This window comes from Equus caballus, chromosome 6 (assembly GCF_041296265.1).
Source record: "Equus caballus isolate H_3958 breed thoroughbred chromosome 6, TB-T2T, whole genome shotgun sequence".
NCBI classification, from domain to species: Eukaryota; Metazoa; Chordata; class Mammalia; order Perissodactyla; family Equidae; genus Equus; species Equus caballus.
This window is the reverse complement of record NC_091689.1, coordinates 17,825,005-17,840,654: the sequence shown is the minus strand read 5'-3', so window position 1 is coordinate 17,840,654 and position 15,650 is coordinate 17,825,005. Positions and strand designations below refer to the sequence as shown.

The 15,650-nt window shown below is 40.1% G+C and overlaps 2 protein-coding genes across 17 annotated transcripts in view; one reads left to right on the top strand and one right to left on the bottom strand.

Moving 5' to 3' along the window:
• The window catches only part of LOC100063568 (nuclear body protein SP140), a 71,652-nt gene extending 57,434 nt beyond the window's left edge, over positions 1-14,218 (bottom strand). For 5 of the 16 annotated variants that reach the window (XM_023642520.2, XM_070270637.1, XM_070270630.1 and 2 more), the window contains exon 1: positions 12,407-12,528. In XM_023642520.2, coding sequence (XP_023498288.2) covers positions 12,407-12,420 — 14 coding nt within the window. In that variant the 5' untranslated portion in view covers positions 12,421-12,528. Of the gene's footprint in view, positions 1-9,781; positions 9,931-12,406; positions 12,538-14,206 lie in introns of those variants that run through there. The other 11 variants (XM_023642517.2, XM_070270634.1, XM_070270632.1 and 8 more) reach the window with 5 other exon arrangements.
• Positions 14,219-14,357: 139 nt separating this feature from the next.
• SP110 (SP110 nuclear body protein) overlaps positions 14,358-15,650 on the top strand; it is a gene marked incomplete at its 3' end in the record, with an annotated part of 42,178 nt that continues 40,885 nt past the window's right edge. Inside the window, 1 exon segment of the mRNA NM_001433483.1 lies at positions 14,358-14,451.

Genomic DNA, 15,650 nt, shown 5'->3' with positions numbered 1-15,650 from the left:
ATAAGAGATTATCAGAAAATGGATCTCATCTATGAGATTTTTTCATACAAAACTCATGGTAACCACTAAAAAAATAAATAGAACAGAGATATAAATAATAAATAAGGAGAAAACTATTAAAGCCAGCATAGAAAACCACCAAACTGAATTGGAAGTCCAAAATACATAGGACAAGAAATAAAGGAAATGCAGGAGAACCAGAAAACAAGTGATAAAATTGCAGCACTAAGTCCTCATATATCAATAATCACTCTAAATGTAAATGGATTGAATTCTACAATCAAAAGACACAGAGTGGCAGGATGGATTAAAAAAGAAGACACAACAATATGCTGCCTCTGGGAACCACATCTTAGCTCCAATGACAAACACAGGCTCAGAGCGAAGGGATGGAAGACAATACTCGAAGCTAATGGCAAACAAAAGAAAGCAGGTGTTGTCATATTTATATCAGACAAAGTAGACTTAAAGACAAAACAGGTAATGAAACACAAAGAGTGGCAGTATATAATGATAAAAGGGACACTCTACCAAGAAGACATAACACTTATATATGCACCCAAAACAGAAGCATCAAAGTACATAAAGCAATTATTAACAACCCTAAAAGGAGATATTAAGAAGAATCCAATAATAGTAGGGGACCTTAACACCCCACTTACATCAATGGATAGGTCATCCAGAATAAGTCAACAAAGAAATAGTGGAATTATACGAAAAATTAGACCAGATGGACTTAGTAGATACATATAGAGAGAAAAAAACAAATGTACCTTTTCTGACCATAATGCTATGAAACTAGAAATCAACTACAAGAAAAAAGCTGGGAAAGTGGCAAACATGTGGAGACTAAACAACACGCCACTGAACAACCAATGGATCACTGAAAACATTAAAGGAGAAATCAAAGAATATCTGGAGACAAATGAGAATGAAAATACATCATACCAACACATATGAGATGCAGCAAAAGTGGACCTAAGAGGGAAATTCATAACAATACAGGCCCAACTTAACAAATAAGAAAAGTCTCAACTAAGGAGTCTTAAACTAAACCTAACAGAATTAGAAAAAGAAGAACAAACAAAGCCCAAAGTCAGCATAAGGAGAGAAATAATAAGTATTAGAGCAGAAATAAATGAAATTGAAACACACACAAACAAACAGTAGAAAGGATTAATGTAACAAAGGGCTGGTTTTCTGAGAAGATAAACAAAATTGACAAACCCTTAGACTCACTAAAAGAAAAAGAGAAAAAGCTCCAATAAATAAAGTTTGAAATGAAACAGGAGAAATTACAATGGATAACACAGAAATACAAAGGATTTTAAGAGAATACTAAGAAAAACTATACATCAACAAATCAGAAAATCTAGAAGAAATGGATAAATTCTTACACTCATACAACCTCCCAAAACTGAACCAAGAAGAAATATAGAGAATCTGAATAAACCAATCACAAGTACAGAGAATGAAACAGTAATCAAAAACCTCCCAAAAAATAAAAGTCCAGGACCAGATGGCTTCTCTGGAGAATTCTACTCAACATTCAATGAGGATTTATTACCTATCCTTCTCAAACTATTCCAAAAGATTGAAGAAGATGGAAAAATCTCTAACACATTCTATGACTCCAACATGACCTTGATACCAAAGCCAGACAAAGACAACACAAAGAAGGAAAATTACAGGCCAATATCGCTGATGAACATAGATGCAAAAATCCTCAACAAAATATTGGCAAACCAAATACCGCAATACATTAAAAAGATTATACACCATGAGCAAATGGGATTTATACCAGGGACACAGAGATGGTTCAACATCTGCAAATCAATCAATGTGATACACCACATTAACAAAATGAGGAATAAAAACCACATGATCATCTCAATAGATGCAGAGAAAGCATTTGATAGGATCCAACATCTCTTTATGACAAAATCTCTCAATAAAATGGGTATAGAAGGAAACTACCTCAACATAATAAAGGCCATATATGACAAACCCATAGCCAATATTATAGTCAACAGAGAAAAACTGAAAGCCAACCCTCTGAGAACAGGAACAAGACAAGGGTGCCCATTCTCGCTACTCTTACTCAACACAGTACTGGAAGTTTTGGCCAGAGAAATTAGGCAAGGAAAAGAAATAAAAGAAGTCCAAATAGGCAATGAAGAAGTGAGAAGTGAAACTCTCGCTATTTGCAGATGATATTTTATATATAGAAAACCCTAAAAAATCCATTGGAAAACTCTTAGAAATAATCAATAACTACAGCAAAGATGCAAGGTACATAATCAACTTACAAAAATCAGTTGCATTTCTATACTCTAATAACGAACTAAGAGAAAGCGGACTCAAGAATACGATCTCATTTACAATTACAACAAAAAGAATAAAATAGGAGGTGAAAGATCTATACAATGAAAACTATACGGCATTACTGAAAGAAATCAATGATGAGATAAAGAAATGGAAAGATGTTCCATGCACATGAATCAGAAGAATAAACATAGTTAAAATGTCCATACTACCCAAAGCAATCTACAGATTCAATGCAATCCCAATCAGAATCCCAATGACATTCTTCACAGAAATAGAGCAAAGAATCCTAAAATTCATATTGGGCCACAAAAGACCCCAAATTGCTAAAGCAATCTGGAGAAAAAAGAACAAAGCTAGAGGCATCACAATCCCTGACTTCAAAATGTACTACAAAACTACAGTAATCAAAACAGCATGGTACTGGTACAAAAACAGGCACAGAGATCAAAGGAACAAAGTTGAAAGCTCAGGAATAAAACCACACATCTATGGCCAGCTAATCTTTGACAAAGGAGCCAAGAACATTCAGTGGAGAAAGGAAAGTCTCTTGAATAAATTGTGTTGGGAAAACTGGACAGCCACATGCAAAAGAATGAAAGTAGACCATTATCTTTTGTCATACACAAAAATAAACTCAAAATGGATCAAAGACTTGAAGGTAAGACCTGAAACCATAAAACTTCTAGAAGAAAATATAGGTAGTACACTCTTTGACATCAGTCTTAAAAGAATCTTTTTGAATACCATGTCCTAGACAAGAGAAACAAAAGAAAAAATAAACAAGTGGGACTTCATCAGACGAAAGAGCTTCTGTAAGACAAAGGAAACCAGGATCAAAACAAAAAGACAACCCACCAATTGGGAGAAAATATTTGCAAATCATATATCTGACAAGGGGTTAATCTCCATAATATTTAAAGAACTCACACAACTGAATAACAAAAAACAAACAAGCCAATCAAAAACTAGACAGAGGATATGAACAGACATTTCTCCAAAGAATATATACAGATAGCCAATAGGCACATGAAAAGATGTTCAACATCACTAATCATCAGGGAAATATAAATCAAAACTACACTAAGACATGCCTTATACCCACTAAAATGGCTATAATCACCAAGACAAAAAATAACAAATGTTGGAGAGGATGTGGAGAAAAGGGGACCCCAGTTCATCCACTGCTGGTGGGAATGCAAACTGGTGCAACTGCTATGGAAAACAGTATGGAGATTTCTCAAAATTTAAAAATAGAAATATCATATGACCCAGCTATCCCACTACTGGGTATTTATCCAAAGAACTTGAAATCAGCAATTCAAAGAGACTTATGCACCCTTATGTTCATTGCAATAGTAGTCACAATAGCCAAGACGTGGTAGCAACCCAGATGCCCACTGGTTGATGATTGGATAAAGAAGATGTAGTATATATATACAATGGAATACTACTCAGCCATAAAAAAGGACAAAATCGTCCCATTCGTAACAACATGGATGGACCTTGAGTGTATTATGTTAAGGGAAATAAGCCAGACAGAGAAAAACAAACACCATATAGTCTCACTCATATGTAGAAGATAAACAAACACTCAAACAAAGAGAACAGTTCAGTGATTACCAGGGGGAAGGGGGCTCGGGAGTGGGCACAAAGGATGAAGGGGAGCACTTAGATGGTGACAGACAAATAATAATGTACAACTGAAATTTCACAATGTTGTAAACTATTATGACAAAGTAAAAAATATTAAAAGTCAAAAGATGGGCAAGTTACATTAGCCAAACGCAAACAAGATAAAAAGCAAAATTCACAACATCTGTATTTAAAAAGTAAAATTTAAGATTATTAATAGACAAATCTTTCATGGTCATTAAAAAAATATTTCTGTTTTTAACTCCTCAAGTACATATCTTAAAAAATGAAGACATATGGGTTATAAGTTTTAAAAATTATCAAACTACATTTATTAATAACTGTTGGTCTTAAATACACAAGAACATACCAAGTATTTCACCCTCAATTAATCTAAATAAATAATAATAAGGAGAAATTGAACAAGTTACATGCTCTGGAGGTAAGATAATATCACAATAAAACCAAAATTTTTAAACACAAAGAAAGTTTGTTTTAAGAAAACATCTAGACTCATGGAGATGGTAAAAGTTCACCAGACTTCCAGTTTCTGCATTGATGTGCAAAGACCTTAGAAATCATCACTCTCATCCTTACAAAAAGAATAAAGCTGAAAAAACTGAAAATCAGTGACTTTTCATGTACCCATCAGAGAATTGAGGTCACAGGGAAAAGTGCCACTCCCAAATCTGGAGAGAGAGACAAATCTGGAGAATCACAGATGAGATCAGCTACCTAGAGCAGAAGCCACTAGAGTCACAGACCAGTAGCAACACTTAAATGGTTAAGTTTAACGCATTGCTGGAAGCATGAGAGTGAGAAACTCCCGGGGACCACAGTCTTAGGATGGTCCCCAACCTTTTGTGGGTTTTACTTCCAGGAGCCCCACCAGGTACTCATGGTGAAGAGCTGAGAAAAACTCTCTTGGTCTTCCGGCAGAGGGGGAAGAGAAAAGAAAACTTGAAACAGCCCCAAGTATTTTCCATAACTAAGGGCTGCTCTCCAGAGGAAAACACTTTGCCCAAGCCTATCTGACCTCAGGAAGCCCAATTACCAAAATCCAGCCCCTTGTAGCCTTCCTGTCTTATCAAAATGAAGGGGGAAGGGGAAATAGTCAAGAAACCATTCTAAAAGTCACAGTCAGGGGACACCGTTCCAATACAATATTGAGATTTAATCATAAGATTAAAGAATGTTGCCCCCCCATCCCCCGCCCCAACATCTTACCAATACAACAACAGGGCTCCAGTATAATAACTGAGGATTATAGCTGAAAGAGCTGGAAGGCTCTATTTAAGGAGATCTTAGGGAAAGCCAAAAGAAATAGGTGAGACAAAAACAAGAACACCAGAGAAATTTGAATCTTCTGCTACTAATAGCTAGAAGAAACATTAAACATGGCCCATCTCCTGGCCAAATTAACATAAAATCTCACATTAAACACTTCTGTGCCTCAGTTCCTGTTACCTGATAACATCACATCTGGTTTTCAAAAAAATTATAAGGTATATCAAAAGACAAGGAAAAACACAGTCTGAGGAGACAAAGCAATCATCAAAACCAGACTCAGATTTGACAGGTTTTCACATTATCAGATAGGGATTTAAAATAACTACGACTAATTCACAGGTTAAGGGGTCTAATGGAAAAAGCAGACAACATGCAAGAACAGATGGCTAAGTAAGCAAAAAGATGGAAACTCAAGAAAATAAATGAAAAAGGAAATGCTAGAAATCAAAAACACTCCAACAGAAATGAAGAATGCCTTTGATGGGCTCGTTGTAGACTGGACATGGCTGAGGAAAGAATCAGTGAGTTGAAGACATGTCAATAGAAACTTCTCAAATTAAAATGCAAGGAGAAAAAAATATAAGGAGAAAAAAAAACCCCACAACAGAATACAATATCCAAGAATGCTGGATCAATCTCAAGAAGTGAAATAGATGCGTAAGAGAAATACCAGAAGGAGAAGAAAGACAAAAGACAACAGAGGAAATATTGAACTAGTAATGGCCAAAAGTTTTCCAAAATTACTAACTGACAACAAATCACAGATTCAGGAATCTCAACCAATGCCAAACTGGATACAGACCAAATAATCTACACTGAGTCACTTCATATTCAAACTGCAGGAAACCAAAGAAAAAGAGACAAAGTTAACAGAAGCCAGGGTGGTGGAGGGTGAGACCTTATCTATGGAGGAACAAGGGTAAAAATTACATCAGATATCTCATCAGAAACCATGCAAGTAAAGAAAGTGGATAGAAATATTTAGTGACGGGAAAAACCTGCTAATCTAGATTTTCATATCCTTTGAAATTAACCTTCAAAGAGAAGGAGAAATAAAGGTTTTCTCAAACAAACAAAAAGGAAGTAATTCATTGCCAGAAGATGTACCCGGAAGGAAATGTTAAAAGAAGTTCTTCAGGGGCCGGCTCCATGCCTGAGTGGTTAAGTTCATGCACTCCACTGCAGCCGCCCAGGGTTTCGCCAGTTCGAATCCTGGGCACAGATATGGCACTGCCCATCAGGCCACGCTGAGGTGGCATCCCACATGCCACAGTGAGAAGGACCCACAACTGAAAATACACAACTATGTACTGGGGGGCTTTGGGGAGAAAAAGAAAAAATAAAATCTTCAAAAAAAACTAAAAAAAAAAAAAAGTTCTTCAGGCAGAAGGAAAATGATATGGGTCAGAAACTCAAATATACATAAAGAAAGGAAGAGCATCTGAGAAGGAATAAATGTAGATACAATAACTTAAAAAATTGTTTTCTATTCTAAATTGATCTAAGAGATAGGTGTTTGTTCAAAGCAATAATAGAAACTATGTGATTATAGCATATGGATAAGTGAAATGGCTGACAGCCATGTTCAAAAGGACAGAGGAGGAGGAGTTCGTGACATTCTGTTATAAGATGCATACACTAAACACAAAACAATATTTAAATTTAAAGTGGATATAACTAGTTGTAAACATATATTGCAAACTCTAGGGAAACCAATAAAAATGTTTTAAAAGAAGTATAATTGACATACGAAGAGAGATGAGAAAATGGAATTATAAAATGCTCAATCAAAACCAAAAAAAGGCAGAAAAAGAAGGGAAAAAATAGAAACAAAGACAAGTAAAATGAATAGAAAACAGAAACATGGTAGATATTAACCCAACCACATGCATAATCACTTTAAATATGAATGGTCTAAATACGTCAATTAAAATACAGAGATTGACAGAGTGAAAAACAACAGTCAACTATATGTTGTCTATAACAAAGCTACATTAAATATAAAAACATAGATAGGTTAAAAGTGAAGGGATGGAGGAATGCCAACATTAATCAAAAGGAAGCTATAGCAGCTGTATTAATTTCAGGCAAAGCAGACTTCAGAACAAGGAGAATTGTCATAGACAAGGAGGGGCATTACATAATGATGAAGGGGTCAATTCTCCAGGAAGACATGGCAATCCTTAATATGTATGCAACTATTAAAACAGCATCAAAGTACATGAGATAAAAATCGATAGAACTACAAGGAGAAATAGACAAATCTACTACTATTGTTGGAGACTTCAATACTCTTCTAGTAATTGATAGATCAAGCAGGCAGAAAGTCAGTAAGAATATATGTGACCTGAACCGCACCATCAATCAATTTGCTCTAATTGACATTTATAGATTATTCCATTCAACGACAACAAAATAACATACTCCTCAAGCTCACATGGAATACTGACCAAAAATACCACATTCTGGGCTATAAAACACACCCTAACAAACTTAAAAGGACAGAAATGATTAAAAAAGAAATGTTCTCAGACCACAATGGAATTAAAGTAGAGCTAACAGAAAGACATCTGGAAAATCCCAAAATACTTGGAGATTAAACAACATACTTCTAGGACCAAAGAAGTCTCAAGAGAAATCTTGAACTAAATGAAAACACAGTTTATTGAAATTTAAGAGATGCGGCAAAAGCAGCGCTTCACGGGAAATATATAGCATTAAATGCATATATCAGAAAAGAAGAAAAATCTAAATCTGTGCTTCCACCTGAGGAAACTGGAGGAAAAAAAAGAAATGTAAGCCTAATGCCAACAGAAGAAAAGAAATCACAAAACTTAGAGTAGAAATCAGTAAAATGGAAAATATTAGAGAAAATCAATGAAATGAAAAGATTTTTTGAAATAAAATCAATAAAATTGGTAAACCTCTAGCCAAGCTAACAACAAAAAAAGAGGAATTACTAATATCAGAAATGAAAGAGGGGTCATCACTATTAATCCCCTGGACATTAAAAAGATAATAAAGAAACAATACTATGGACAACTCTATGCCTACAAATTTGATAAAAGATGAAACAGACAAATTCCTTAAAAGACACAAACTACTGAAACTCATACGAGGAGAGAGAGATCATCTGAATAGGCCCATATCTGTTAAAGGAACTGAATCAATAATTAATAGTGCTCCAACAAAGAAAGCACCAGACCCAGATGGTATCACTAGTGAATTCTACCAAACCATTTCAACTATGACCTCTTCCAGAAAATACAAGCAGAGGCAAGACACCCTAACTCATTCTATAAGGCCCAGCATTACCCCACCCTCACTTCTCAGTGCCTTCCTTTTCCTGCTTGGAGGCCAAGGGCTGGCTGGACTTGAAGCTTCACTCACTCATCTTCCTATCTCTTGGAGCAGGTAAGGGAGCAGTGGAGGAGATGCACTCTCAGCTGCCAGGAGCAACAGGTGGTGGACACTGAGGACCCGCCACTGGTGCTGCCACTGGTGGTAGCAATGCTGCTGGCTTCTTGGAGCCCTGCCATCACCAGAAATAGCCCCACTGGGACCATCCCCATGGCCGAATGGTTAAGTTCATGCACTCCGCTTCAGCAGCCTAGGGTTCACCAGTTCGGATCCTGGGCACGGACCTACACACCCCTCATTGAGCCATGCTATGGTAGCACCCCACGTGGAGGAACTGGAATGACTTACAACCAGGATGTACAACTATGCACTGGGGCTTTGGGGAACAAAAAGAGGAAGATTGGCAACGGATGTTAGCTCAGGGCCAATTTCTCCTCACCGGAAAAAAAAAAAGAAAAAAGAAATAGCACCACCTCAGAGTTCCAGGTCAGAGGAGTTTCTACACATTTTTATATTGCTTTAATTTTTACCAACAAAAATGTATTGATCTATTTGTCTTGAATTTTTAGAAGACATTTTTCATCATTCTCTAACCAGACATGTAACACATCCCAGAAGAGAAGAAGCAACGCTCATCACCCAACTGATTACGTTGTTCACGTTGGGTACCATCTACTTTCACTTCCACCTATCAAGTGCTCACGGACACTCTCTGGCTCAGGGCCACATAGATGGTCTCTGAGCAGAACTGGCCCCCAACTACCCAGAATCTTGAAAAAGTTTGACAATAGTCAGACATTCAACTTGAATGTTAATCTTTCTAAAAAAGACCTTTTCTGGACGGAGCTGTCTTTTGGGGTGGGGATAGAGGAGGCTTGGGGAAGTGAGAGGTTTCAGAGGGTGTGAGGAATCATCCAACCTTGCAGCACAGCCTCACATGGACCAGGAAGTGCCAACAGTGCCGCTCAGCTGCATAGCATTTACACAAAAAGGAGGCGAAGCGAGTCAGGGTGACCTCAAGTTCCACAGCAATTTTAAAACTCTGATTTCTTCATTGTCTATTTATGCGTAATCTCTTCTATCTGAGAAGCAGGCTGGGTAGACAGAAATAACAAATGTACACACCGACCTTACGAAAAACGAAAGACATGAAGAGGAGGCCAGGACTAACCTGCAGTTGAAGTCGCTGCCTCCACTTGCCATCTTCTATTCCTGGCCCCGCTGGGCCACGGAGCTGGCCTAGGATCACACTTGGTCAGACTTTCACTGCCTCTGTGCCTTCTTAGAATCTGACGAGAGCGTCTGCCTATGGATCAATTCCTTGAGTGTGGCACCCAAAGGGTAAAAGAAAAATGAAGTTGCCGAACAGCGTGACGTAGCTGCACCAGGAGGCTGGCCTTCCTTCTGCCCAATCTCTGAGGCTGTCTCAGCCCCGAGGAGGAGGAGCAGGGCCAGTCCCAGGCATCCACAGAAGAGAGCGGGCTGCTTGTTCATGTAAAGGAGGGAGGGCAGAAAAGTCCCTTTAACTCAGACAGATCACAGCTGTTTTGAGGTAGGGTTTGAGGTAGTTTATATGGGAAGGAATTATATTGCTGTGGGGTGGTTGTGAGAAAGTAAAGAGAAAGCCAGACATTTCAGATCTTCTCTCAGGCCCATGGGCTGGCTGGGCACAGCAGTGAGCCCGGACTAAACGAGTTAGGCCCAGTGTTCAGACGCAGAGCTAGAGAGAGCTGAAATGCTTGGCATTATAAGGGGAGAAGTTGTTCTTCAAATTTCTGGAGAGCAGCCAGACTTAAGAGAGAACTCTCCCAAATCCTGCAACCAGAGGAAAGTGCCAGGTTTGGTCAGAGAAGCCTGATGTGCAATTCCAAGCTTTCTTGAATATGTGGGCACTTTACAAATGCAACCAGGAGTGATTGGGGAAAAATGAGCTTCAACTAGTTGCTGAAATCTCGAGGAGAGCAACAGGCTTCTCTTGGATGGGGAAAGGTCCAAAACTGAGATGACCTAGACCTTACAGGACAATGTGATGCTGGCTAACAAGGGCATTACATTTATGTTTGCACATAATTTTTTCATTTATACCCAGCCCTCATTCTGTAAAGGATTTGAGGCAACTTACAGAAACACACTACATCAGCACAAAGGTGAAACATAAAGAAATGGGAGTAATGTACAAATAAATGAAATAAGCAAAACCAGAGGGCTGGAAATCCAGGCAGGACAATGGGTCAAAGACAAAGGCAAATGGGAGGCAGAGTGTCTGTAGAATCCAGGGCCTCCATCAGAGCGGTGGGCCAAAGCAGGTGAGGCCTGGGAAGCCAGAAGCAAAGCAGTATGTTTCCAAGGTATGTTTCACTGAATCCACTTCTGGCTCATTATAGATGTGCTGGAATATTTGCATAAATATGTTTGTAAAGTATAGAAGACAAGAGATTTCTACCTCTCTGCCCACTTCTGCTCTTTCCTTCCCCCACAGAAGTGAACACCAGTCTGGCCAGGACTGACTCCAGACGCCAAGGACACTGATGAGGACATCATTAGCAGTGGGCCTGGTCTGTGTGCCTGCCAGGTGCTGCACACACATAGGACTAGCTGTCTCTCTTTTTCCTTCCCTCACTTTGTGGGGCAAAGAGGCTCAAAAGCTGAGCCTCTGTTGGGCATGGCTGCCCTCTGCTCTCAGCCTCCATGGGAGCACAGTGGCCCAGACAAGGCTTGGCACAGACTACACCTGCCCTCTCTCTCCTCTTTCTTCCCATAGGTAGCAGGCTGACCCAGACCACTGCTGAGCTGATGCCGATATAGATGTGTCAGCTTTTTTTGCTTACAAGCAGAAGTCTTTGGTGTCCCTCAGCTGACTGGTGGTAGGACTGAGACTTAAGGGGTATTCCTGACAAGTTTGCAACATCATGCATTAGCCCATAAAACAATAGGCTGGAATTTTACCTTCTATTTCCCACTGTCGTGTTTTTCTCTATGTTCACTAGAGATCAATCTCTCCGGGATGAAGGATGCCTGGATCAAGACCATCTATGACCATCAGGTGGTGCCTGACTCCTAGTGCAGGAGTGGAGCAGTCTTCTTTTTCTTTCACATGACCCATGATGTAAGAAGATATGGCCTGCCTCCTTGCTCTGTTCTCCACCCAGATTTAGGCCAAGTAGGTGATAATCTCTGAAAGCCAGTTGATGCTTTCTTTCTACCTTAAAGATTTCCCTCCATTTTGCTAAGTATGCTGAGCTCTGACGCTTGGAATCAAGAGTGAATTGTAGAGTCCTGATCACAGTCCAGTGCTAAATGTTAACTTGCTATCTTGCCCCTGCTTGCCAAAGTCTACCAAACGCCTATCTTGAGACACTAATAGGATGTTCACTACTTTCATGTCCAATTAGGTCAGATAATCAATCCCAGATTGATCACATTTCCTTGCAGGTCCATTGTCTACAATTCACTCTCTGACACCAAGTTTTTAATCAGTTGGGGTTTGGGGGTACAGGTAGCCAAAACTGACTCTGGCTAACCCAAGCAGAAAATCCATTTCTTAGAAGTATATTGGGTAGCTCATAGAATTCATGGGAATGCTGAAGGAGCAGGATAAGAAAATAGGCAGTCTGGACAGTAAGATCCCCAGCCCACGTCATTCCACGGGCCTCAGGTATACAGTGTGCAGCCATTGACTTAGCAAATGTGTTCTTTCCATTCTCATTAGAAAGGAAGATCAGAAACAATTTTCGTATGTCACATGATGATAAAAAGTATTCACTTTTAGTTTTGTCTCAGGGTTATATTAACTCACCTGTCCTTTGTCATAGTATAGTCCAAAGAGATCTGGATCACCTGGACATCCCATAGAACATCAGGCTGATGGATTACACTGGTGACATCATGGTGATCAGACAGATGAGCAAGAGGTGGCCAGCACACCTGCTAAAGAGGAATCAATTACTGAGCCGCAGCAACAGGGATGAATCTCAAAAGCATTATGATGGGCAAAAGAAGCCAGATGCCAAAAAGCACATGCTGTATGTTTCTACTGACGTGAAACTTTAATACAGGCAAAACAACTCTGTAGTACTAGAAAGCAGATCAGTGGTTGCCTGATGCTGGGGAGGAGCTTGGGAGGGGACTCTCTGAGAGCGATGGGATGGAAATTGTCTATATCTTAACTGTGGTTATGATTGCATTTGTTAAAACTCATCAAAATGTGCACAAATTGAATGCATTTTATACCTCCGTAAAATTGAACTAAAAACAAATTGTACATAATTTTAGTCTCTCAGTACATGTCACTTGTGTGTGAAATAACACTAAGGTTTTCCCATTATTAGCGTGTCCTCAAGTGTGTCACTGAGAAGCATCTTCTGTCCTTATTCACATCTTTTTCTAGTTTGATGATTTTTGTCCAGTCTGACATTATGTTCCCTCTCCTGCCTTCTTTTCCCTTTTTTCTGTTTTTGTTTTTACATCTGCCCAGGATATCTCTGGGCAGGTCTAAAACAGGAGGTTCCTCATACCCAGCCTTCTGGGATCCACAGAGGGATCCTCCAGGTTAAGTGGAGGGATTCTGGTAAGCGAAGTGTGACAGTTGCATGAAACAGTCTTAATCCTTCTTAACCGCTGATGTCCCCTGGGCTTGAAGTGCTGAGTGTCACCAAGCACTGAGGCAACACTGCACCCTCTCCTTGGCTGTTGGCATCACACTTTTTCCTGCACCTCCCTCCATCACCGTTGTCTTACTGGGGCTTCCGCGCCTCTGCCATCCCCACGGTGGTGCCCTGCTGCTGGGGTATATGCTTGGGTGGGACGGGCTCTGCTGGTGCCTCCAGAGGGAACATGGAAGGCTTCCTAGAGCCTAGAACGGTGTTTCCCATCTTTTTACTGAGTGGTTTATGGGTATCTTTTTAGGGGAAACTCAAGCTGAATACATTTGAGAATTATTTACTTAAATAAAGTTAATCAGATTTCTATACTTTAGGATTTCTCACAGGCCCTACATGCCAATGTACACTAGGACTCTTAAAAGGGGGTCTACAGAAGGAGGCATTCCCATCTCCCCTGGAGTGGCTGTCCTACAATCTTCCCCTGGCCCTGGCTCTGCCTTAGACTTCCACACACAGCCGGCTCTCAGCTGCCTGTCTGACTCCCCGTGGCTTTCCTACCTGAACATCTGCCGACCTCTGCATGATTTCAATTGTATTTAGGTTCCCTTTTATTTCAATTTGCTTAGGTAATAATTTTATCCTGACAAATTAGAGGCATTGCTGAGTCGCCTCACCTCCACTTTGGTTTCCTGTTTTTTTAAAGTTTGATGATTTCTACTTAATTTATTCAGTTATGTAACCATCACCATCAACACAATCCAGTTTGGGAACATATTCGCCACCCCAAAGGGTATAAAAGCAGGACAAGCGATGGGGAAATAGAGATGGGTAGGGAAGCAGGCAGATGGTGGATTCCCAGACTCCCAGGACCCTGGGGCTGGACCCCTATGCCTCCTCCTCTCTGTACACCCCTCCCAGGCTGGTCCTGATTGGCAGTACCCCGTCCTCCCCCTCCCCCCCGCCGCCCGCAATCCCTGAAACCCCTGGGATCTCACAAGCGTCCAGAGGGGGAGAGAGGCAGCAAACACTCCAGCCCTGCCTTCAGCTTCCTGCCCAACGTGCTCCAAATAGTTTCACTTTTCTTTTTTCAGAAGCCTCGCCCACCTTGCCTGTGGCCAAGCACAGACTTCCGGTTTCACCCACTTCATCTCTTTGCTATTCTCTCAGTCTTCCAGGAGTGATCCCGGGCCCAGCCGCTGGACCTGGAAAGGGGCAAGAGCAGCTGGCTAACAGCATCCAGGTGGGTTTTTGGCTCAGCTGCTTTGTTCATTTTGGTAATTGGGCTTTCACAATTAATTTCCTGGCAGCAGCTGCAGGGCGGAACTCAACTATTTAAAGTTAGGCGCTCTCTTCACAAAATAGTGCTTTCTAAAGAGGTAGAGAGGGTAAGTGGGATCTAATGGGAGCTTGTTAAAAAGAAGGACAGACGCAGGGGGGAAGCAGACACACAGCTCAACTCTTTTTTCCCTAAGTTCTAGCCTGTTGTTGTGGAAGGAGTGAGATTGCTTCTAACCCCCTCGGCCATGCTCTGTGATCCTGCACTCTGCCCCAAACAGGCGACTCACTCTCTATCCACTGTGTAAGTGACTAGAGGCAGCTGGGGAGCTGGTGGAAAAGAGAAAATAAGAAGAGAACAGTTAATTTCCTCTCTAGTATATCATGAACTTTTTGTAAATTTTCTTTAAGCATGTTCATGACTATTTCCTTGAAATAAATTCCTAGAAGTCAAGTTTGGGACTCAAGGGAACATATATTTTAGAGTATTTGACACTGATTACTAAATTAGCCTACAGAACGTTGGATCTGTTTACATTTCCACCAAGAGCATCTGCGATTATTTCTAGTATTTTCTATCTTGGCCAACTTGATAGGCAAATATGTTATCAAATTGTCTTCCTTTGCACTGTTCTACCTACTAGTGAGTTACTGTTTTTTTTAATCTATTATGCATTTGACTTAATTGCTTGTTTATATCTTTTGCTTTTTTTCTACATAGATGTTTGTCTTTTGCTCATTCATTTTTAAGACTCCTTTACAGAATAAAAATCTGAACACTCGCATATGACACTTAATGTCACACACCAGTGAGAAATGGAGCTTTAGTCAGACAAGCTCTGCTTTGCCACTGAATACCTGGGGCTAGTTACTTAACCTCTCTGTACCTCACTTTCATCCTTCGGAATGGTAACAGATGAAGAGTGAGGGACCTGGCGAATGTTCTGCACCGAATTCTGTTGTATAATTAATCATCCTAAATGTAACCCCAGGGCCCCTTCCTCTTCTTATCATGTGTTCACTCTCACTTTCTCTGGCTCTGTGCTGATCTTTGCAATGTCTTTCTCGGTCCTTACCCTGTCCATATCATGGATGCTCTATTTCTCTCCCATCTGTCCTCTATCTTCCAGGATTTCTTCACGACTATAGACTCCCTATGGCATC